General features: G+C 42.4%; 1 protein-coding gene across 3 annotated transcripts in view; it reads left to right on the top strand.

Annotated features, from left to right (window-relative positions):
- The window catches only part of SH3RF1 (SH3 domain containing ring finger 1), a 163,951-nt gene that overhangs the window by 67,374 nt on the left and 71,263 nt on the right, over window positions 1-25,314 (top strand). For all 3 annotated transcript variants that reach the window (XM_075931133.1, XM_075931132.1, XM_075931134.1), the window contains exon 3: window positions 24,400-24,675. In XM_075931133.1, the coding sequence (XP_075787248.1) occupies window positions 24,400-24,675 (276 nt within the window). The remainder of the gene's footprint in view (window positions 1-24,399; window positions 24,676-25,314) is intronic.

Raw genomic sequence — 25,314 nt, 5'->3', positions numbered from 1 at the left:
GAATTATGTTCAGGTAACTTTTATACAGAGGCACTTGAAGTTGCATTGGCTGTAAACGGACATATGGAAACCAAAATATGCTTCATGCTGCACATCTGTACAATCTTTTATTCAAGCTGGTTAATGCTCTGTTCAGAAAAGCAATTTAAACCTAAATTATTTTTACTAGCACAAGGCTCTTTGATTAAGTCCTCAGAATGTTCTCTCCCCATTTTTTATTTTGGGAGAGGGGCTGCGGGGAGGGGGGGAGAAGGTTGTACAACAGTGTCTGAGCTTTTAAAAATGTCATTGTTCCTAAATAATGCCAGTGAAAAAGTCAGCTACAGGTGATTTATTAATAAACTATTTCCTTAGTGACATAGTCACCAAAAAACTAGGCAGGAAAAGCACACACATTTAATAATTCCAGGTGAAAGCTTGACTTACATAAAAAAAAATATAGATGCAAGGAGCATTGGGAAAAAAAATCTTGTTAAGTCTGGCCTCTTCTATACAAAGCTCATCATTCAGTATTCATTAGTGAGAATTTAAACTACGTATAATTTGTTAAATTACTCCTAAAGGTGCAGGAAAATTAATGTCTAAGATTTTACATTTTGGACAGTGTGTTTGATTTCTTTCAGGTAATCTGATATATTTGTATTATTTAAAGCTGTAATTTGTAGGTGATTAATGAGACACGTGGAATTGCATGCATGGGTGGTTTGAGAAGAACTGGATCCGCCTGTCCCTCGCCCCTGCGTAGCTGCCTCTGAAAGAGAGGTAGCAGCATGGGGGGAAGGGAGGCTGGAGCCAATACATGCAGGAAGCCAGCTTTCAAACCAGCTCCCTGATCATTTTAACTTCTACAGACCTGCCTCCCTCCCCCGCATCCTTCTTAAAAGCCAGTTCTCTCCCCCAGCACCAGCTTCCAGGTGCTGCCTCCACACTGCCCCGCTGCTGCCTCTGAGGCAACAGCACGGGGCGGTAGGGTGAGCCAGGGAGGCTGCTGTGAAGCAGCCCCATCCATGGACGGTCTGAGCTCCCCATGAACAAAGACTGCTCTGCATTGCACAGAGCACCCTCTGCCTGCAGTGAGCCTGGGTCCACCATGGACAGAGGCTACTCTACAGTAGCAGTCCCTGTCTGTGGTTGTGGGGGGGGGGGGGGTTCCAAGTTCCCCACAGACAGAGGCTGCTCTGTGGCAGTAGCCCCGTCCGTGGGGATCTCGGACCCCCACAAACGGGCTTCTGCCACCTTGATCTGCTCCCTCTGTATCAGAGGCAGTAGCAGGGGGGGGACAGTCAGCTGGTCTGTGTGGGGAGATGGTTTTAAAACTGTCTCCCCTCGTGAACTGGCTCCCTCCTGCCACCCCTCTCTGCTGCCTCTGATAGAGGCAGCAGTGCAGGGTGGCCAGGGGCTCCCTAGGAATGGGGCCAGGAGCACTCTGGCTGCCTGCCCTGCCTCTGGGGGCTATTGAATAGTCATGTAACCACTAAGATTTCATGTGATTACACAACTATTCAATTACACAATATCTAACATCCCTATATTTTAGCAAGTTATTAGATTCAGTACAGTGTAGTAACTGGGTGAAATTTAATGGCTTGTCATATACAGATCGGATGATCTGATTGTCCTTTCTTGCTTTAAGCTCTGTAAAACATACAGGAGACTGACAATATCTAAGTAATTAAGGAAAAAATTAATGTAATACTGAGAACAAATATTAGAACAAACTATAGTTATGGATTGTTGGCTTATAAATCTCTCCCAACATAATGCAGTTGTGAAAATACCTTTGTCAATATGCTAATTACAAAGGATATTTTTATCTCTGGAATTCTAATGGGTAAAGTCACAACTTTGACTTCAAAGATGCTTGAAGTGAAACAAAGGGAGAAACTACATGAAGGAAATATGACTTACTGACAGTAGGCAAGTCTTCTGAGAAGCTGCAGTATTCATGAAAGATACCAAAAACACCCAAGGGACTTTGAGTACCAGTGTATTCTTAGATGTAAGTGCATCATTGATTACTGATTTATAAATCTGTATTTTATTGAGATAAAACTGTTACCCAGTTAATGATCTATTTTTATTTAATACAATTTTCTTGTTTCCAATAAATCATGTTTTTAATTAAAATTCTTTTGATCTTTTACTACTTCGAGGAAATTCACTCAGCCAGCCCAGAAATAAACTTTTTTGCTCTGAAGAGAGGTATTAAACTGGCAGGTGGAGCACATTTAGGTGTCCTGGTCACAGACATGGACCGAGGAGAGCCTGCCTAAGGGGCCCACTGGGCTACTAGCTAGGAGCCACCTAGGGTAAATACTTCCTAGAGAGAGCCTGCACCTGGCACTCCATTCGCTCCCTCCCCTCAAATTTCTGCCCCTGGTCACAACACAAACCTTCTGCACCCCTGCCCACAACTCCCTCCAGGACCCTGTATTCCTTTCTAAGTCTCTCCCTCAGGTCAGACTCTCTCCTGCACCCTAATTCCCTGCCCCAGGTCATACCCCCTCCTTCCTCCAAACTCCTTCCCAGACCCCACACCCCCTTCTGCACCCAAATCCTTTACCCTGAGCTCCCTTCTGGACCCTACTTCTATCCCATATCCTGCATTTTCTCCATTAATATCTTTGAAGAGTACAACCCTAGACCACTTAACACATTCTTGGAGCGTTCACCCCTTCAAAAATTATTGCCCACCCGTGTTCTGTCTCTATCATGATGAAACATGGCTTGTGACTCAAATTTCATGTCACTCCCTTGATGGCTGGACAGCAACACTATCTGGATAGCTCTTTTGACCTAGATGTCTGCCAATCAGAACAGATTGTGACTCATGATAAAGTGGAACAACTACAGTGACAATTTTCTGTAAAAGCTTTCCTACTTCATTTGTTTATATTCTTGTTTTGTATTTATTAAAGTTATGGCCTTTGAACTATGAGCTTTTTCTAATTTTTGAAGGTGGGGGTGTTTTGTGTTTCTGCTTTTTGGATTTTTGGGGCACAGGGAACATTCCTTGGGCAATATAAACAAATAATTACCACAGCCAATCTCCTGCTCCCAGTTTGCTTGCTTGGAAGAGTATGTAGTGAGTTCATTAGCTTTCCTAAAAGGAATGGTCCTAACATGTTAATGTTTCATCTCCCACAGAGCATATTCAATACAGGTGGGTTTATATGGCTCAATTAGAAATACTTGCTCATTGAAGGCTTTAGATTAATCTCAAAACGCAGTGATAAACCTGACAGTTTTATTAAAAAAGGAAATTTGAAGTTTCAGTATTACGAAGAACTTTAGTATCTAAGCAGCCAGCTTTCCCATCCACATTATGACTGACTAATATCTTGGAGGTCAGATATTTCATTTTACATGGCTGAAAAATGGAATGTTCCAGTGTTCCCAACACTTTCTGTGAAGCAATTAAATTGTCCTCACTACAGTAAATGAACTCTAAGAAAAGTTACCAGTGTTGCATTCAAACCTGTTCTAAAAGTGACTTTTTCTGGATAATGAAATTGTTTGAATAAAATGACATGATTATAATAAACTAAGTTTTAGAAACATTTCTGAAGAAGACAGTTGACCCTACATTGGAAGAAAGATGCCTAAACAGATTTTGTGCACCTTTAATTTTTTCTCACTACTCTTCATAAGTGTCTGTAAATTATAATTGACAAATTCTAGCATTTGCTCATCCCGTCTTTGATTTTTCTAGGAAGCTGAATATTAAGTACCTTTCTGACATTAATAGTGAAAGGACAGAATAGCTAAACCCTGAGAATGTGTTTGAAAAAAACAGTTGTCTAAAGTATTTCTAATTTAGAACAGAATAAGTATTTAATTCTACTACCCAGTCGTGATGTACAACAACAGACTAAAGCTACAAGCTAAGGACTAAAAGTTGAAAGCTCTTTATCCTGCTCTCTCTGAATTATTGATTTTTCTTCGAATGATGTCCCTATGGGTGCTCCACTGCAGGTGTCAGGTCGACCCAACACTGCAGATCGGAGTTTTCCATAGCAGTGCCACAGATCCGAGTTTTCCATAGAAGTAATCTTCGCTTCATGCGCACATGGTCTGGCCCCTCCTCAGTTCCTTTGTTGCCGCTCTCTGCTGCAGACAGAACTTGTTTCACTCCTCCAAGTTTTACCTCAGAGTAGCGCACTCCGTTAGTTAGTGTAGTTAACATTATTTTTATACATTTTTATAGTTGATAGTTGGTTTTAAGGAAGGAAAGCAGGAACATAAACTTGCAGCGCCACAAGGTCCTAGCACCACAGCCTCAAAAACACCCCAAAATACAATGATGCAAACCAACAAGGACTGTCAACCTGCATCCTCATCATGCCAGGATCACCAGGGTTTAAAAAGTGTGACAGCTGTCATAAACCCATGCTTGCATCAGACAGGCACTCGTGTATCAGATGTCAGGGTGAGGCGCATATTCCCCAGAAGCGCCTTCTCTGCACCAAATTCACAGCCCAGACTCGTTGTGATAGGAAGATGCATCATTGCATGCTCCTCTTTGACAAGGCCCTCCAGCTTCCTGAAGCTGGAGACTCTGCCTCTCATACAGAGCCAACTAGGCTGGGAAAAAGACAGGCAGGCTTGTCCACACCTAAATCTGTGAAAAAAGAAAGTCTTACCAATGCATTCACTACCAGCTGCTGCATCCTGAGTTAGCACTGTTGATGAATAGGGTACTTTCAGCACTGCTACCCCCATTGCGCTAAGTCTGCAGAACCGAACCCCCCGCACAGGATATTGCTGGCACCGGCAGGCGGAACATTGACCCCAGGTCCGGTGCTGCTTGTTACCTCGGCATCAGTGCAGTCCCATGAAGCAGACAGGCCTTCTACTATACCTGCAACCTCCTCATCCACTGAGCACCTGGTGCTGACAAAAGCACAATCAAAATCAAATCACAGGCCAGAGAGCCCCGAACCAGTCTTCTCTCTGGCACTGCTGTCATCAGCATCGGTGCCGCACTCCCCGGCACTGATGGAGCATCCTTCTCGGGATCATCACACATGGTCACGGCAAGACTCTCACACAGGGCTGTACTGCGCACCATACGAACTAGGTGTATTTTGCCTTTGCCTCCCCCTTCATCTCAGGGATCCGTTATATTTCAGAGGTCCCTGGTGCTATCAGTACAGAGCGATGAGGAGGACCACGGGAGTGTCTTCTCTTCAAGACGTTCCTCACCAACGAGATCATGCTGTGGCGCATACAGACACAACCATCTTTATGATTACTACCCTCCGTGGATGATGGAGTGTCAATATCCACCTCGATACTATAGACACTAGCCACCGTACTACAGGATGCCTGTATCAAGACACCATTCCAGTACTCTGCCCACAGCATTAGCTAGAACACCTGAACTCATACAGGCTTCTGTAGATCAATGAGACACAGAGGAGAGGCAAATAACAGATGGGGATGAACCCCCCGAATCTGGACAGCTCACCCACTAATTAGTCTTCATTATCTCTTGATGAAGTAGTCATCCTGGGAGATGTGACCCGGTGGATGATCTCGTGTAGTTTCAGGAACTGTTCAAGAGAGTGGCTACAACTCAATAGGTGCAACTTACGAGGTCCAGGAAAAAATTCTTCCACTTCCTTAAGAATCTTCAGCCTACCCAGAGTGTGAAGATTGCACTCCCTATAGATGAAGCAATTGTTGAGGTGGCAGACAATATCTGGCAAATATCTGCATCTGCCCCTCCCACTAATAAACATGCAGATAAAAAGTATTTAATCTCCCCCAAAAGTCTGGACTTCCTGTTAACCCACCCACAAGCCAATTCATTGTTGGTTGATGCCGCCCAACAAAGGTCAAAGTTACCTCAGTACTGCAATATGCCCCAAGATAAAGGTTTACATATTTTTGGAAGAAAGATCCGTTTATCCACTACACTCCTACTATGCATAGTGAACTGTACTGCCCTCCTGGCTAATTATGACTTCGATAATTATGCCAGCTTAACTGACTTGATGGAGCACCGGCCTACCCAGTAACAAAAGACTGGTGCTCAAGTCAGTTGTTCAGGAGGGATATTCTACCGCGCATGCCGCCTTACAGATGGCCCTAGACATGGCAGATATTGTGGCAAGATCAACCACAACTTCCATCGTTATGTGAAGAGCATCCTGGCTTCAATTGGCGGGAGTCCCAAAAGAGCTTCAGGACAAGGTAGATGACCTTCCCTTTTGATAAAGAAAAACTTTTCACCGCAAAAACTGATGAGATCCTTCACACTAGTAAGGAGACTCGAATAACACTCAGAATCCTAGGGATGTACACTCCCCACTACAGACTAAGGGGATGTACACCGTACCAGCCCCAGCGTGAATCTCCGTACTGGAAAAACCAATCAGGACCCTACAAACAATCTTGTCCCAAACCTCGCAGTCAGAGGAGGCGCCACAACAGCAACTGCTCCTCCATTTCCCAGCCAGCCAAACAGCAGATTTGAGATATTGATTGAGAGCTTGCATGATAGGGATGCTAAATTTAGCTTAATTGGCTAATTTGAATAGTCTATTCGATTAGTCATTAAGGGAGCCTCTGCCTTTGAAATGTAGCAACAGCCTAACCCTAACCCTTCCCCCCCTTGCTGCCTCTTTCTGATAAAGGCAGCAAATGGGGGGGGGAACTTCCTGGATAGTTGACTAGTCATTCATATCCCTACTGCACAACCTCTCTCACTTCCATCTTCACCAACAAATGGCTACATTTCATCGTTTGCACCACTCTACCATCTCTGGGTAGTGATCACAACAAATTGGTGGGTCTTGGAAATAGTGGCATCTGGTTACTTCACTTCACTTCTCTTCATGCTTATGCTTTTCGAGTAGTTGACTACTCGCTTACATCCCTAGAGTCTATACATTCCACCTTGTGACCGCCAAGCTATGTCTGAGATTACTGGATTACATGGTAGAGTGCACGTACGACATCCACCATGCGAGGCAACAGATGTGATAGCTACAGCAGTGACTAGTGTTGATCTGCATCCCATCCAGTGACCACCTGGACAAGATCGTGCTAATGGCAATGCAGTGGTTGACCGACTCCAGAGTGGTTTTCAAGGAGTCCTGTTCAACATTTTGTGTCTTTCAGTGTCACTGATAGTGGACTCCTCAAATGGGAGGCGCTCCTCAGAGTTATGCGAATGCAAGGTATGTGATTCCTAAAGAAGTTGATCTTGCACATAAACATCAAAAGTTTCAGGATAGTTTGCTGGGTGTGTGCAGTCTTCCACCCACAGTGAGAGGGCCCTGTGGTCTGGATGTTGACAGACAACACAGCCTCCATGTTCTACATCAACAGACAAGGAAGCAATCACTTTTCTGCCCTCTGTCAGGAGGTGCTTCACCTATGTGAATTCTGCATGCAACGAGCAAATCACCTGAAGGTGTTTCGCCTCCCCAGTGTCAAAAACACATTGACACATCACCTCAGCAGATCCTTCTTACCTCCATGAGTGATACCTCCATTGGAGATGGTCCAGGTGATTCCCCAGAGGTGAGAAACTCCCCAAAAGGACTTGTTTGCCACAAGGCAGGAATATGAAATGACAATTTTGCTCCCTGCAGGGTTTCAGAGACCGAGCTCTTGTAGATGGGATTTGATGGGATTACTAAAAAACACAAAATGTAACACCCTAAGCTGAACCTGAAATTACAGCAGGAAGCCCTTTACAGGGGGAACTTACCTGGTTCTCCCTCTGCATGTCTGAGCAGAACATCTCCCCGTGTGGATTCATCTGTGAAAACCTGCTTCTCCAGAAAAATTAGGGCCTGATCTTGTCTTCTATTAAGGTTTATCTAGTGGCCATCATGGCATTCCACCCTCCAGTGCAGGGCTTTTTGCATGAGATAAAAGATCAGTTCCTGAAAAGCCTTGAAAGTCTCTTCCCTGCTGTCAAGAAACCCATCTCTCAAAGGGACCTCAATTTGGTTCTCTTTATGTTGATGGAACCGCCTTTTGTGCTCTTGGGCTTGTTTTCTGTCGCTCATTTACAATGGAAAGTCTTTGGTCCCTTTCACTTACCATGGAAAGGGAAGTTGGTTCATCTCCTGCATCAAAGCATGTTACAATCTAGTGTGCATCCCACCACCATTGGTCATGAAAGCACACTTGACAAGGTTTCAGACATCATTGGATGCATTTCTTGCTCATGTCCTGATTCAGAATCTCTCTAGAGCTGCAACGTGGTCTTCCATGCACATGTTCACCTCTCATACGCCCTCACCCAGCAGTCTACAGAGGATGCCTATTTTGGCAGTACTATCCTATGAGTGATGCATCCCTGAATTCCTACCTTTCTCAGTGGGTCCTCTTGGAAGTCACCTAACTTAAAATGAACATGAGTAATCAGTCGAAGAAGAAAAGAAAATTACTTGTTCCATAACTGGTGTTTTTCAAGACATTTTGCTTATGTCCAGTCCATGACCTACTCTCCTTCCTCAGAATTGGTTTCCAGCAAGAAGTAACTGAGGATGGGGAGGAGTGTGTGGCACCCTTTATATCGTGTTCCTGGTGCCATTCCCAGGGTCTTAAGAGCCACTCCCTTATGGATACTGCTAAAGGAAAAACTGCCAGCAATGGTGAATGTGGCAGGTGCACACATACGCCTACTTTGGAATGGACATGAGCAACACACCTCAAAGAACACCAGTTATGAAACAGGTAACTGTCTTTTTATTAATCATTCTTTCAGTTCACCCAAACTTCTGGTTTTTTATTAGTGTTTTTTTTCTTGTAGTATAAAGTTAACAACACTTTTCCTTTTAAAAACTGATTATTGAAAATGCTACTGTAGTTGGAAGAGCACTTGAGACATAAACCTTTGTATCAGAGGTCTGGTACGAGGCTTTGGGCCTGGGCTTAAAGTAGTAGTTAAAGCTTTATTGATATAAAGCAAAGACAAGCTGTATGCTAGAGGCAGAACTTGCTCACAGAATTTGGCAAGAACAGAACTAATACTGAAAAAATAGACATTCCTAAGAAGTGTTAGGCATAGAGTACTCATACAAACACATCATGATATCAAGTGGTACCACAACATCCTGATATCAAGGATGGTACAAAACAATCCCCAAGGATAACAGGAACACCCTGATCCCTCCTAAACTTGCGGTCTGGATGACCGTAAAGAATAAAAATGTTTTGTTTGAACTAGCATGTACAGGGTGATGGGTGATAACTAGTTATGCCCAGGGACAGTAACTAACTTGCTTGTATAGGGATATAAAGATATTAGAGTGTTTTTGAATAGCCCAAGGAGAAACAAAGTCTCATCATTTACCGAGTTGGTTCATTGTTATAGACATACATGTATTAGCCATTTGGTAGAGTCTCTGGGATACTAGTATAGTTTTTCATTGATCATAAACTTGGCCTGATGCCTTTGTACCTTGTCAGATGCCTTTCCCACGAAAGCTTATGCTCCAATACATCTGTTAGTCTATAAGGTGCTACAGGACTCTTTGTCGGTTTTGCAGATCCAGACTAATACGGCTACCCCTCTGATACTTTGTACCTTGACAGATCTTGTGGTCATTGGATGGTTCACTCAAGATTTGCTGAACCAGCCAGAGCCATGCCATCCATAGGTCGGTTTTAGGGTAGCTGCCTAGGGCACCATGCATTGGGGGTTACATGGGGCTCAGGATGGCTTGGGGGATTACTTGGGGACCTGGTGCCAGCAGCAGGGGCTGAATCCACCCCCATATTTACCAGTGGGAGTGGAAGCTGTGGGAAGTGGAGTTCCCTGGCCCCATCCTGCTCTGCTCCCCCAAGCAATGCAGCTGGGAGCTGAGCTTGGAGGAGCCCGGAAGGCTGAGGCCGGGTTGGTCCACTTTCTGCTGCTGCTGCAGTTAGTTCACAGAGGCCAATCCCTGTTGCTGGTGCCAGACTTCTTGGTAATCCCCAGTCTGTGATGCTCAGAGGAGGGGGCAGAGCAGATGTGGGGTTTGGGGGAAGAAGTGTAGGGGGGTGGCTTGCAGGAGGAGTGATCAGGGCTCCAGTTCCACCTCTCCTACTGCAAGCCACTCCTCCCCGCACAGGGGCAGGGTCATCAGCCCCACTGTGTGAGCCTCCCCAGCCTGGAAGCACAGGGAGGCATGCAATTCCAGCCTCCCTGTCCTGGGAGCACATGGAGGAAGGGTGGGCAATACACCGTTCCAGCTTCCTGGCCCTGGAGAACGGAGAAGGCCTCAGCATGGTTGAAGCCCCCATGCTGAGCCAGGGGTCGGAGTGGGGCAGGGCCAAGCCTGGCAGTTTAAGAAGGCAATGCCTTCCCCTGTCCCCTACACTCGCCACCCACATGCCACAGTGACCTAGGAATGGCGTTGGTGCCAGCTCTCTGTACATTGCTGGAGCATTGCACAGGGAGAATATAGAACACATACATGCATCCAAACATTTAATCACACTGGTAGCCCGTGACCACTATTCAGTTAATACATTTTGTAGGTTGCCAGGAGGAGGAGTAATTTCAGTTGTAGTGCTGACACTAGTTGGTCAAAAGGCCTGGGTTTCAATTTGGACTGTTCTAGTGACTTGCATACTAAATCCAGAACTGATTTCAGAAAGAATATGTTTTAATGTATAAAAAATTGGAATATTTTAGCACATATCGCATTTTGTATTTGTACCGCCTTACTTTTACAGGATAATGATGGCTGAGTTGTTGTCACATCATTACAGGCATAGGGAATCCATACTCTTGGTCCTATACAGTTAATTTGTAGTGTTGTCACACACTAATATCCCCAGACTCAATTAAACACATCTTTAGTAGTGCAAGAAAGGTTTATTAGAATGACTGAAATGTAATGCACTATTTCAATACAGAGCACTAGATCTGAATCTGCTTTACCAGCTTCCCACAAAAGACTCATCTTATTCTAGAAATTGAATAGTGGTTTTACAGGCTGGTTGACCTTCATGTAAGGGGCAAATCTGAACTTTTATACACAAGTAAAAAAGTCAGTATAACTATGTTCTATGTTCACCTAGTGAAGAGTGCACAGGAATGTAGATTTGAGGGAAAATTGGTAATTTTAGGATTAGTTGCCTTTTCAAAAGGCCAACCAGCTGCTGCAAGTAGAATACCATAAAATGTGTTCAAACAAAATTTTATTTTAAAAAGTCTCTCACTTTGAAGCACAGGGAGATCAAAGAACAAGAAATAATAAATATCAAATAGAGTGTATAATGTATTCTGTGCACATAGTGTATGTATGTTTACGTATACAGTAATGAGAGCTAAAATTAGCAACTTTTCTTCTCACCATAGGCACGTTGATTTTTTTTCTAAGATGTATGTCATTGTAACGTTAATTTTGCTCTAAAAAGACTACATGGGAGTGAAGAAAATCCCACCCCACAACCATGTCTCCATGCATATATCTCAGGAGGAAAGAAAGAGACTGCCCAGTCACCAAAATCCTGTTACTCCCAGCCTCATGCAAGGGTCCCAGGAAAAGGAAGGCATGTTCCTGGATCTGAAACTTGAATTAGCAAGAGATGGCAAAGAATTTACCTATTTCCTCTTACCCCAAGAGTAGTGAGTGATGCATGTCACACTAAGGTAAAGTGCATCTGCATTTTCCCTCAGTGACCCAACAAGGGCACCTACACTCAAGCTTCCAGCTCCCTATCTGTTGCTTCTCCTAGGTGGAGATGCACATATTTTTCTTTTTCCCAGGGTATCTCCAAGTTGAACAGTTTCTTGCCTTCACTGTTTATTTTCCAGCAAAGACAGTCAGCTTCCCTTTTCTTCTGAGACTGATAACAGTGATTGTTACAGATATAAGTTACCAAGCAGCATTTCCTATACAAGTCTCATTTATTCTTAAGGTAAAAAGCATGACATAGAAATCATATTTAAAACAATAAAAGAACCTATGTGTATTCTAATAAGTTTACCAGTTATCACCCCTCTTTAAGAGTTTCTTTGTGGTTGTAGTTCATCAGAGCTTCAGCTCAGAACCAGGACACATTGTCTAAGAGGCCTCAGTAGGCAAGATCCTTTCAATTTTCCCCTAAAGATTGTGGCTGTCCATGGACCTGCACATTTGCTGGATTAGGAAGAAGACCCTTAATCAGTCTAAAATCAGGCTTTTTATCCAAAAGTCTTGTCTTTGTGGGTCTCTGAACAATCCAATTTGAACTAGTATATACATTTCTCCCCCAGAGGGCTTCAAAGACTGATAACTGACCCCACATTCAGATCCTCCCTGTTCTTGAAAGGCATAAATCCTAAGGTGATATGGTTTAACTTGACTCAATAGCTAAGGACCTACTAAATTCACATTCCATTCTGGTCAATTTCACAGCCATAGGATTTTAAAATTAGTCAATTTCACATATTCAGATGTTTATACCTGATATTTCATGGTAGTGTAACCATGAGAGACCTGACCCAAAAGCAGTTTTGGAGAATGTCATGATCATGAGGGTTAGCCTGGAAACTAAGGGCTTAACCTGATCTAAGTCAGGTAGATTCAGCCAATAGGAATGTAGGTAGGAATTTCAAACTGGGACAAAGGAATTTTTATTTTTTCCCTCCTTTGTCTGGGGCAGTTTCTCTCCAGCTACTGAGGGAGTCGGACAGAATGTCTCCTTCCAAGAATACACTCTTCACTCTTCTGTAAGTTTGGGAAATGGGATCTGATGTCTGTGCAATTAAAAATGGGCTTTGCTCTCTTTTGTAACTAAGCTTTAGGCCCATGGTGAGATTCCCCCACCATGAGCATTACTTCATGACTTTACATCTAGTCGTGATGCTTGCAACAGGAATATTGTGGTGATAATAAAAGTTCTTTCTCTTTTCTTTTTCTTAACCTGGCATTGGTTAATTTTTGTGTCCTGGTTTTTACTTTAGGGGTGAGATTGCCAAAGTCATCTCTCCCCTGATTTTCTTATCATCACTTGGGTGGTGGCAGCAGAATTTTATCCCCAAAATCTAGGTTAAGATTTTGGAGGGAAGTTTTTACCAAAGCTAAGATAAGGAAAGATAAGGTTTTGGGGTACTTTTGCAGGCCCCCACTTATGTATTTATTGTGCCAGAGTGGGGAAGGAGCTTTGACAGAGGGTGAGGTCACAAAATTATTGTAAGAGATCATGGGATTTCTGTGCACCAGCCCCAGAGCTTCCTGCAGCTGCAAAAGATTCCTGGATGTAGTTCCTCTATATCAGTGTTTCCCAAACTATGGGCTGCGGCCCGGTACCAGGCCCGGGCCGCAGGAAAAAAATACTGGGCCTCAGCACGGCTGCCAGAGTGTTCCGGGCTTTCGGACTGTCCGTGCAGCGCTGGGTTCCTCAAGCCCTCAGCCAGGCTGGGCGGATGCAGCCATATGTTTCAGGATCCCAGCAGAGGCATAGTGAGGGTTACCATGTGAGCTCTTTTTGCTGTCTCTGAAGGGGGGAGGAGGGGTTGGAAATGGACTGCAGGGAAGCAAGGTCGGGGCAGTGGAGCTGCCTGGGGGAGATAGGGAGGGGAACCAGCCGGCGGAAGCAGGGCAGGCCGGGGAGGCGGGGGAGGAGCAGTGGGGCTGGCCAGGAGAGATTGTGGGGGAAGAGGGGAACCGGCTGGCTGGGGGAGATTGTGGGGCTGGCTGGGGAACCGGCCGGCGGAAGCAGGGCTGGTGGGGCAGCAGGGCTTGCCAGGAGAAATCGGGAGAGAATCGGCTGGCGGGGACAGCGGGGTTGGCCCAGGGCGGGGGGGGGGGGGGGGACGACAATCAGCCAGTGGGGAGCGGGACAGTTCAGGGCGCATGCAGAGCCTGAATAAAAATGTAAAAGCAGTGCCTTTTAAATATCCCCACTGCTGACAGTGAGGTTTAAAGGCACTACAACGTGTCAGAATGGAGAGAACCTGGTGCATTCACCATCCAGAATGAGAATATGGATAAAAAATTTCCAAAGATGGTATCAGCTTTCTGAAAATAAATGAGCCCCTTTTCAATACACGATGTGGTGGGGCAGGGTTTTATTGGATTACAGTCCATTTTTCCAATCCATATGCCCTTAACTTGCTGGTAAGAATGTTGTGGGTGGCTGAATCAAAAGCTTTGCTAAAGCTGGCCCTGGGGGGTTTTGGGAGGACCAAAAACAATGTATTTGCATATTTGTCATTTGCTTAATGAATTTGCAAATATGCAAATGAATGTTACCGGTCCTCCGAAAGCTCGTGAATGGATTTACTGGTCCCCGTGTCAAAAAGTTTGGGAACCCCTGCTCTATATGACCATGCTCAGGGATAGATCAGACCCACACCCAGGTACCTACCCCAGCAGCGTGGTGATAGAGAATGGTTACACACACCTTCATCTTCAGTAGCATGCTGGGGCTGCAGGAAGCTCCTCAACTGGTCAGCCACTCAGAGATTCCCACTGCTGGGGTAGCTCCCTCAAGATGGGTCTCATTGACAAGTGCAATAATTTTTTTTCATGTTGACTATGTCCCTTTAATTTTGGTTATTGCAGGCTTTTGAGGGGAATAAATTAACTGTGAGACAATGGAAAATAAAAACATAATACTTCAGCTAATGTAGACAAATTTGTATTATCCTTAATAATGTTCCTTGAAATACTGCAATTTCCTTCATAAGCCTCTCTTCTTGCCCCGCTCTCAGCAGCAGCAAGTAAGAGAAACTAAAGACACTTTTTTTACACTCTTTTGACCAAATCACTCCCTTGTTCAAAGTCCTCCACTGGCTTCCTCTTACTTTTTGCATCGTGTTCAAACTTTACATTGTTTCCTTTAAATCTCTGTGAAAATTTGCTCCTGGTTGTATCTCTTCTCATTTCTTTCTTTTTCTGTTTTTTCTCACTTGAATCTAAGTTTCCATCTACCCACACCTTTCAGTTTTTCTGACACACTCATCTTTGCTGTTTTGTATACATTTCCTTACTCCTGGAACTTCCTCTTGTCTCAAGCAATCTCTAGCTCTTTCAAATCACTCCTTACAAAATTAATTTTCCTTGAAGTTTATCAGCTGTAATCTGCCCAAGAAAAATGTACTGCAGAACCTCCCCTCTCATATCAGCCAAACTTCTTTAACCCTAAGGCCTCATGGTTCAGTGTACAGTGGCAAAACAGGCAATACACTACTACACACTTACTCTCTCACTATCAATAGAATGAAATAATATGCATAAATAAAGCACAGATTTATCAGTCCTATGAATTGATCAAGCAGTCTCAGTAGTAACCATTTGCATAGATGGACCTTATTATAACTTTCATCAAAGTCATAGTGAAGAAAAAAATTCATTCAGTGCAGCATTAATAAAATATCTCACTGCTGCAATGCATATGCTTAGCAGCACAAAGTGCACTTAATTTCAAGTGACAGCTAGTGAGCATCTCTGCAACATATGTTGTGTCTGGATCACATTGACTAGGAGGCTGCACTGGAGCAAAGAGCCATGATACAGACAAATTCCCCTTTATTTCTTCTATTTAATTCTTTTGCTCTTCTAAAAAATACTACAAAGGTTAACATTAGAAGGAGGAAATAAAAGTGAGCTTTCAATAGCATTACATAGTGATTCCGTGCTCCAGCAGTGATCCCGTGCACGTTGTATAACAAGAAGTCATACTGGAGGAAGTTGGAATGTATAGGCATCAGGTGCACACCCAGTTGTTTTAGATTGACTGCTAGGTACATTTATTGCAGAGAGTTCATGTTTGAGAGAGACATTTCTCTTTCCCAAGGCCTACTTAAAGCTGCCTGTCTGAAACCCAATCTTTGTGATTGGTTTTGTTTCTTAAATTGTTTCTTAAATTGAAAATAAAAAATATTTTAAGTCTTTCTAATGCAACTTATACTCTTAGTAAAGTTCTATCATAGAAGACACACTGACATTGCGATATGCATTCTGCAGATGGCCCTGCCTCTGTCTCAATGAGTAGACATTTTAAAGCTGACCCTAGAGCAGAAAAGTTTATCACAAAGAAATTATAGGATTTAACGGGGTGTAGCAGTATGACTTCCAGCAGACCCAAAAGGAGTAGGGGTATTGAAGGGGGCAATTGCCTCAGAGAAGTAGCAGCAATGGTAGCTGGAGTGCCGCTAAACAAACAAATGTCCCTTTGTGTGTTGGCCATCATTCCAGAGAACATGCTTCCTAGCTAATGTATTTTTTTTAAAATCACCATCAATTAAATTTGTGAGCCAACTCCTTGGGAGAGAATTGTATGTCTCATTTTCTGTTTCACCCACATTCTGCCATACATTTCACGTTACCATAGTCAGATGATGGATCCAGCACATCTTCGTTTTAAGAACATTTTCACAGCAGATTTGACAAAATGCAAAAAAAGTACAAATGTGAGTGTTCTAAAAATAGCTACAGCACTCAACCCAAGGTTTAAGAATCTGAACTGCTGTCCAAAATCAGAGAGGAACAAGGTGTGGAGTTTGCGATCAGAAGTTTTAAGAGAGCAACACTTCAGTGCAGAAACAACAGAACCCGAACACTGTAAAAGAAAATCAACCACCTACTGGCAGCATTTGACTCAGATGATGAACATGAACATAAATCAGTCTTCTCTGCTTTGGATTGTTATGAATCAGAACCCATTATCAAATCACATGCCCTCCAGAATGACAGTTGAAGCTTGAACGAACATACGAATCTTTAGTTCATCTGGCACATAAATATGTTGCAATGCTGGCTGTAACAAAGCTATGCATACCCTCCTTTTCAGGTGACACTGTGAACAAGAAGCAGACAGCATTATCTCAAAAATAAATATAAAATGATCACCAATCATGTCAATGATCACAGGTGTCCTGTGACACCTTAAAGACTACGATTTATTTGAATATAAGCTTTCGTGGGCGAAGGCCCACTTCATCTGATGAAGTGGGTCTTTGCCTACAGAAGCTATGCCCAAATAAATCGTAGTCTTTAAGGAGTAACAGGACTCCTCATTGTTTGTTTAGATAAACACTAACATAGCTACCCCTTTGAAACTTGTCAAAATGAGTACTGTACGCTTTGTATTCTGTATTATAATTGGAATAAATGTATTTTAAAATATAGAAAACATTCACAAATATTTAAATAAATGGTATGCTAATGTTTAATTGTGATTTTGTTTTTAAAAATATGCAATTACTTATGGTTGATTTCAATAGCTTGACAGCCCTAGTAAAATGTGAATTTTCAATCTAATGGTAGTTATCTTTTAAGGAACAAATTCAGTTTGTGGATAGTGACAATAGTAATTTTATTTGGCAGAAGTGACAGTTATGAAATAAAATATTACAAGACATATGTAACTTACTTCCTTTCTACTACTTCTCTGTCTTTCTGCTTTGTATGGTGTGGGTTGTGAGGCAGGTTTTCAGTGGAAAGTGTCCAACATTTTCTGTGTTTGAGCTCTGTAGAATCCTTTATATAGTGGAAAATTTTGGCTCTCTGGTGAGCTAATCAGTGCAACTAGCCTTCTGTCTAAGCTCATTTATTTGTTTTTAAATGTGAGCATCCCTCTAAATTGCAGTGATGTTCAGGGTACATCCACACTTCAAGTGGTAATTTCCAGCTTGGGAGACCATACTTTGGTCAATCCTAAGATGTATTCATTGATTAATAGAGTACAGGACTAAATTGTTTAGATGGTGATAGGCACACTTACACATACAGAAAATAGGTAAGGAAAAAGTTTAAAAGTTAATGATAGATCAGTCCAAGGTTATGGAGAGGAGAAGGCAAGTGGAAGATCTGAGTCAAGAACAGAAGGCAGTAAAAAGAGCTAGTATGGTAAGGATGCTCAAGGAGAGTACTACTGTTTGTCAGGCATTTTGTTGAAGGTGCTTGAAACAAAAAGTTTCAAGTATACCTGAGCAAGATACTGTGGATATGAATGAGTCAAAAGACCAGATCTGTGCTAGAAAAGGTTTGCTGGCTCTACTGGTACATCTAGGGTTGCCAGGTATCTGGTATTTTCACCTCCTGTCTGGTAAAAAAAAAAATTAAAATACAGCCGCTCCCAGAGTTGTGAACGATCAAGTTACGACCGTTTGCACTTATGACCAAAGCTCCCATGGAGCGGTCGTAAAGGTGGTCCCGAGTTATGAATGTGACCCACACTTACGAACAGCGCGGTCACGTGTAACTCAATGGGGTCCGAGTTATGGCCAAGTGTTTGGTCTGTAACTCGGAGAGATACTGTACCGGACACCTAAAATGTCCAATATTTTCTGTTGTTTTTCCCTGCCAGGAGGCGAAAATACCGGATACCTGGCAACCCTACGACACACTCAGCAACCGGGCCCAGCCCCTGGACCCTCTGCCAGGCCCCTCTCAATGCGGCCTCCTCCCCCCCACTTACCTGGTTCCGCAGGGGCTTGTCTTGTGGCTGGAACAGAAACAAAATGGCCACCGGCAAAAAAGCCTCTTAAAGAAGCCATGCTGATTTTTAATTTTTTAATTTTTTTCGCTTAATAACTGCTGTCGGGGTCTTTTTTCCCCCTCAACAACTTTGGTCTCTCCCCCCCCCCCTTGTTTTTCCCTCAACAGAATTTTTTTCCCAGTTTTGTTTGTTTGTTTTTGCAGGAGGGTGTTCAGTATTTTTAGTTAAACCATCTGGCAACCCTAGGTACATCAATACTGGAAAACTCTCCTACTTGAAAACACAGCTAATTAGGGATGTGAAAGCTCTAACCCACAGCTGGTCCAGCCTGGCCACAGCAATCCGCCGCACCATAGGCCCAACTGGGCTGGGGGCACTTCAGCATGGGGGGCACTTCACCATAGGCCCAACGGGGTGGAGGAGCCACTCCAGCCTGGCCCTTCCCCTGCCCACATTTTAAAAGTTAACCAGTTAAATATCATGTTTAACTGGTTCGCTGATTATTAAATGAGATTTTACATACCTAAATATAAGATGGCTTAGACAAGATGGGATAGGTATAAAAATTGAAATTGTGAACTTATAGGTTCCATAGATGATATCTGAAATTGGAGAGAGAGCCTCTGCCAGGGAAGTTTTACTGTGCAAGATTTTATACTTAATTTCCCTCTCTCTCTTTTTCTCTTAAACAACACATAACAAATGCAAACAACATATGATAGAGGTTCTTTTTAAGATGCTTTAAAGCTGCTGTTTGTATTTGTTATTTGGTGCCTTAGATTTTTTTTTAAACTTTGTTTTAAGAGCTTGGGTACATATAATGTCCATTTTACTATCTTGGTTAAAAATACTTAAAATAGTTTGTATAATGTAAGCTATAGGATTAGAAATTCAGAGATTATTTAAAATGCCTGAAGCAGTAACAGTAAGAAACCTGTATTAGGTATAGTATCTTAAAAAAAGTTGAAATGCATTTAAGACTGTTTTAATTGTTTTTGCTGGTAGGGGCAACTGCAAACGTATGGATAGACTACAGAGATTTTTCTTCTTAAGCTATCCTTTCATGTTTAGCCAAGTGAAAGACTCAGAGTGAAATGTAAACTCTGGCTCAGCAGATCTTCAGAGCTCTGTAGCCTGATGAGCAGTGTCTGAGAGTTTAGAGGGAAGGCAGTAGTTGTTAAGGCAAAGGCCAGAAAGGCCTCAGCGGTGACTTGGCTGTCATATCATCCAGATGAGAGGAATGTGGAGATAGTGCCCTGGTGGGCTGTTGATATATTACACTCAAAGGAATAGTGCTGTGCAATCAAAACCAATTGTTCTGACTTCATCCTTCAGATGTTATTGAAGGAAAAGGCATTTGCTTTATTACTCTTCCGAGTCGTTAAACCATTTATTCTTAATTATTGGCTGTCTCAGTGAGTGTGAACAAGAACTTAGTTCATTGAACTTTGTTCTTTTTGAAATTATAGAATAGAATCCATTTTATCCAATGTGGGAAACCTGCTTTTGGGAAACTTGATGTATATACTGGCCCACTAAGTCTTTGAGTTCATTGAAAAGGAACACGACACAAAAATATAGCCAGATGTTAGATTGCAGATTAGTTTGCATAAGCTTTTATGGCACACTGTATAGAATATAATTAATAGTTCCAAAATCCCAAACAATCAGTTAAATAATTTTAAATTTATGAGTCAGTTGCAATTACCAAGATATGATTTCATCAACACCATTGTGGAGAGGGAAAGCTAGTGGGGGGGGGGAGGGAGGATATTTGCCACTTGATTTTAAAAACACTCCTCAGTAATTGCTAGCAGTGGGAAAACTAATGCATGAATCAAACACCTGAGTGCCAAAAGTATGCATTATCCTTAATATAGTGTGTTAATTTATAATAGATTAACTTTTTGTAGTTTTGGTGTGTTCATATTTCTTGAAAGATCCATTCAATAATGATTTCTTCTGAGTTTTTAAATATTGTATGTCAGTGCATTTATTTGGGGGTGTAGTTTAGACAGGGGGATGTGCTGATTTTTGTTTTGTATTTAATTGTAATGTGATAGTTGTGAAGCTGTCCACGTGTGACTTATTAATTCTGATTGATACGAAGCTGTTTATTGTATCATAGAATGTGTCAGTTAAGTGGCAATATTCTTGGTCTGCAGTTTATCAAGAGAGAGCTCTCAAAGTGAAGTAGTTTTAAATAAATCATCCAGTGAATAGTGACGGAGTGGTCACCTGTCTAAAGAGTTTCTCAGTAAGAAAGGAAAAATTTATGTAAAAAAGGGAGGGAGCTGAAAAGAAAGCTAAATGTATAATTTCACCCTGTGACCGAGTGTACCAGCTCTGCATGGGAAAAGGCTAGGCTTCAAACAGGCTCACCTGGCTGAAGAAGCCCTGCCCCCACTGCCCTGCTGGGCATGCTCAGACTGCAGCTCTGGTATAAAAGCCTGGAGAGAGGCTCAGTCAGGGTTGGTGGCTGAGGAGGCATGGCTGGAGTGCCTACAGGTGAATTGCCTTGGAAACCAGCCAGCAGGTCACCAGCACAACAGAAGAGATGGAGGAAGGATCCTGGAGAGACTTCTGCTGAGCATGGTTGGAAGAAGTAGCCCAGAATGGCAGATTGAGTCCCAAGAAGCTCAGCGTGTTGTGCTGGGATTCCCCATTGAGCGAGCAGTGGCCTATCTTTCAGTGGAGAAGGGAGGGCCCAGATACCTCTACCCCCTTTTTGCCTCATCTCCCTAACCAGTGAGGTCTGCACCTATTGTATACTGACTCCGGCTACTAGGCTGCCCTGCCCCAGTGAGAGGGGTGTTGAGTACTAATTGCTGCAGTTAGGCCCTTTGGTCACAACAGGAGGGCTGGGGATTTAGGACTGAAGAGACACGTTGGACACGCGGGGTTGGAGCATAACTTGAAGAGATCTAGGGACTTGACTACTCCCCTGGGGAGGGTGGGGGGAGAGTGTATATACCTTGCCACGTGGTGGATAATAGGGGCATTTTAACACAGTCCCACCCTGACATAAGGGGAAGAGTTAGTACAGGCAGTCCCCGAGTTACGCGGATCCAACTTACGTCGGATCCGCAGTTACGAACGGGGCCCGTCTCCCTGGTCTCCAGCAGACCAGGGAGAGGAAGCTAAGCAGAGCAAAGCCGCGGAGCCCGAGGGCAGCAGGACAGCCACGGCGCGTCTTGGCTGTCCCGCTGCCCCTGTGCTCCGCGGCTTTGCTCCGGACGCCTGTGGTACAGCAGCTGGGGCGCTGTCGGTTGGTCTCGTAGCGCCGCTCTGGGCGCTACTGGACCAACCCGGCAGCACCCCAGTTGCTCTGCCCCAGGCGTCCTGATTCAGCCACTGCTGGTCAGTTTCAGCAGCAGCTGAATCAGGACACCTGGGGCAGAGCAGCTGGGGTGCTGCTGGGATGGTCCAGTAGCGCCGAGGAGCGGCGGCGCTACTGGACCAACCCAGCAGCACCCCAGCTGCTCTGCCCCAGGCGTCCCCAAGTCAGCCGCTGCTGAAACTGACCAGTGGCTGACTACAGGAAGCCCCTGCCCCGGGCTTCCTGGAATCAGCTGCTGATCAGTTTCAGCAGCAGCTGACTTGGGGATGCTTGGGGTTCTTAAGTTGAATCTGTATGTAAGTCAGAACTGGCGTCCAGATTCAGCCACTGTTGAAACTGATCAGTTTCAGCAGCGGCTGAATCTGGACGCCAGTTCCGACTTACATACAGATTCATCTTAAGAACAAACCTACAGTCCCTATCTTGTACGTAACCCGGGGACTGCCTGTAGTAGAAAGGTTTTGGAAAGGAACTTAAAGGGAGCAGGGAGATGGATCCCAGTAATGGTCAGTGGAGAACCAGCAGAAACAGACTATAGATATAAGCTATTCTGTGCTTCTTACTGCGTTTTGCCATGAGCGTTTCTAAGTTTTACTCAGCTTCAGTCTGAAATTCCTTGGTAAAAGTAAAAAATATATATTAATACCTAATATGCTTACTATTAATTTTGCAGTAATGTGTTTTATATCAAGCCTGATTTTTCGTTTTTCTTGCATTTTTGACCTTGCGTATTATGTAAAATACTGTAATCTGTAATTGTTGTTGACTACTCTGTTTCAAGACTGTTCATTGTGCTCCTCAATGGATTTTAGCATTTGTTAGTCATTAAAAGTTTCAGGCTATCTCAGGAAATAAGAGCTGGAGTTAAAGTGACGGAAGTTTGATGGTGTTTGAAAAAAACACATACTTAGAGAGTAGTTATCAGTGGTTCGCTATCAGACTGGAAGGGTGTATTTAGTAGGGTTTCACATGAGTCTCTTCTGGTTCTGGTAATATTCAGTAATTTATTAATGGAGGCAAAGTATTCTTATAAAATTTCTAGATGGCAGCAAGCTGGGCAGAATTTCAGGCACTTTAAAGGGCAGGATTAGAATGAAAAGAGATCTTGATAAATTGGTGAACTCTTCTGAAATGAACAAGACAACATTTATTAAGGATAAGTGTAACTTGCTATTCCTTGGAAGGAAAAATCAAATGCACAACTACAAAATTGAGAATAATTAGCCAGACAGTAGTACTACAAAAGAGGATTTGTGAATTATACTGAATCATACATTTAGTATGTGTCAACAATGTGAAAAAGATCAGTATTCTGGAGTGTATTAACAAGATCACCATATCAAAGACATGAAGAGATAATGTTTGTATTGACCCAGCATTGGTGACTGCCTCAGCTGGAGTACTGTGTTCAGTTTTGGGCTCCACATGTTAAGAGCATCAAGTCAAAGAGAAGAGCAACAATAATGGAAAAACCTCACCTATGAGGACAGGCCAAAGACACTGGTCATGTTTAGTCTTGAGAAAATAAGACATGGGAGTAACCTGATAAGTCTTCAGATATGTTAAGGACTGTTAACAATTAATCACCATTCCTTTTAGATCAGGCCCAGTGAAGGCAAGTAAGACATAATCTTCAGCAAGCAAGATTTAGATTAGATATTAGGAAAAAAACTGTAACTAAAGAGTAGTTAAGCTCTGAAATGGGGTTACCAAGAGAGGTTGTGGTATCCCCACTATTGGAGATTTATAAGAACAGTTTAACAAACATCTGTCAGATTTAGGTACTCATGGTGGTCACTCAACAGAGTGGAATGGTTTAAATGACTTCTCGAAGTCTCTTCCAGACCATTATTTGTATTCTATAAAATTGAAAAGGATTTTGGAATGGCTCAAGTAATGGTGAGGAAGGTTGTTATCAGGTTAGTGACAGTTTTCAGAAAAGTGTATGAAGGCTTTTTTTTTTTCTTTAGCTCTATTTCATCATAGTTGGGTTAAGTCAGAAATATCTTTTCTTATACTGTGCATACAAGTGCATTTGTGATTTTTATCTTTTCAAATAGATTTTGCTCCTCAAAAAAGTGGGTTGTTATAAAAAACATAATTTAAAAACTTACAATGTTTTATACAGTGAATACATATCAAACTTGTAATTGCTGAATTCGTCCAAGAGAAGGCAGCTGCAGGGTAACAAATGTAATATTTTAAATGTTCTGCTTTATCATTGGGCAGATCTACTTTCACTGCCTGAAAACAAAAATACTTACATTATTTGGTAAAATTTTGGCCAATTTATGTTTTACAGTCTTTGAAAACTTATTATTTAAATCCTTTATAATAATTGCTCTTTAATGCTGATTCCTTATAAGCTACCTTAGCACAGAATTCTTTGCAAACAATTATTTTTATATTAGCCATGTTTTTGGTGAGGTATATGTTATATTTTTCCCTCAAATTCATTATGCTAGAACATTTAAACATTTGTTCTTTAACTTAGGATATTGAAATTCTTCTAGACTCAGTCGTGTAAAAATTGGCACTGGTTTTATTAAATTCCACTTTGATATGTAATTAGTTTCATCTCCCAATCCCAAACCACTTCTCAAAGAGTTGGACAGCATTATCACATTTGTTTACAGATATAATACTAATTTTAGTATTTTTTTCTTCTTTAGGGTATACCTCAGTTACCATGTGCCAAAGCATTGTATACTTACGAGGGAAAAGAACCTGGAGATCTTAAATTCAATAAGGGTGATATCATCATTTTACGTCGGCAAGTGGATGAAAATTGGTACCATGGAGAAGTCAATGGTGTCCATGGCTTTTTTCCTACCAACTTTGTTCAGATTATTAAACCTTTACCTCAACCTCCACCTCAATGCAAAGCACTTTATGACTTTGAAGTGAAAGACAGAGAAGCAGACAAAGACTGTTTACCATTTTCAAAGGTAAAAAAATGTGTGCAAATGTCTTTTTTATAAAGAAAGGATTTTATTTGAATAACTATTCATTGACATAGAACACCTTATTGTTTCTGTGCTAATAGTCTTGCCTATGCTATGCATTCTTCTGTAGCTATGATATGTATAAGAAACCAAGGATGTGCAAGTTCACAGGGCATTTCTTGAGTATATTTCTTTTCCTCCCCTAAACTATAGAAACTGTTCCCCTCTGAGGAAGTCAACATTGAAATTGAGAGTGCAGTATTTTTAACTGCTTTAATATGCATTCTGAATTTGAGAGACTCTGAATTGTGAATTTAAAATATTCATTCTCCAAAGCAAACTTTCACTTATTTTAGATGTCAGAATTCATACTGATTTTTCAAGTTTTCATTTAATCAGGGACATCTTTATACTAATTGCAAGTTTTGTGTGATTACGTACGAATAAATTACTTAGAAAAGTTAGATGTCTTCAAGCCACCAGGGTCTGATGAAATGCATCCTAGAATGCTCAAGGAGCTGATAGAGGAGGTATCTGAGCCTTTAGCTGTCATCTTTGAAAAGGCATGGAAGTTGGGAGAGATTCCAGAAGAGTGGAGGAGGGCAAATATAGTGCCCATCTATAAAAAGGGAAATAAGAACA

This window comes from Pelodiscus sinensis, chromosome 5 (assembly GCF_049634645.1).
Source record: "Pelodiscus sinensis isolate JC-2024 chromosome 5, ASM4963464v1, whole genome shotgun sequence".
In the NCBI taxonomy this organism is placed as follows: domain Eukaryota; kingdom Metazoa; phylum Chordata; order Testudines; family Trionychidae; genus Pelodiscus; species Pelodiscus sinensis.
Note: the sequence above shows the minus strand (reverse complement) of the source record. Positions and strands in the feature narration are given on the sequence as shown.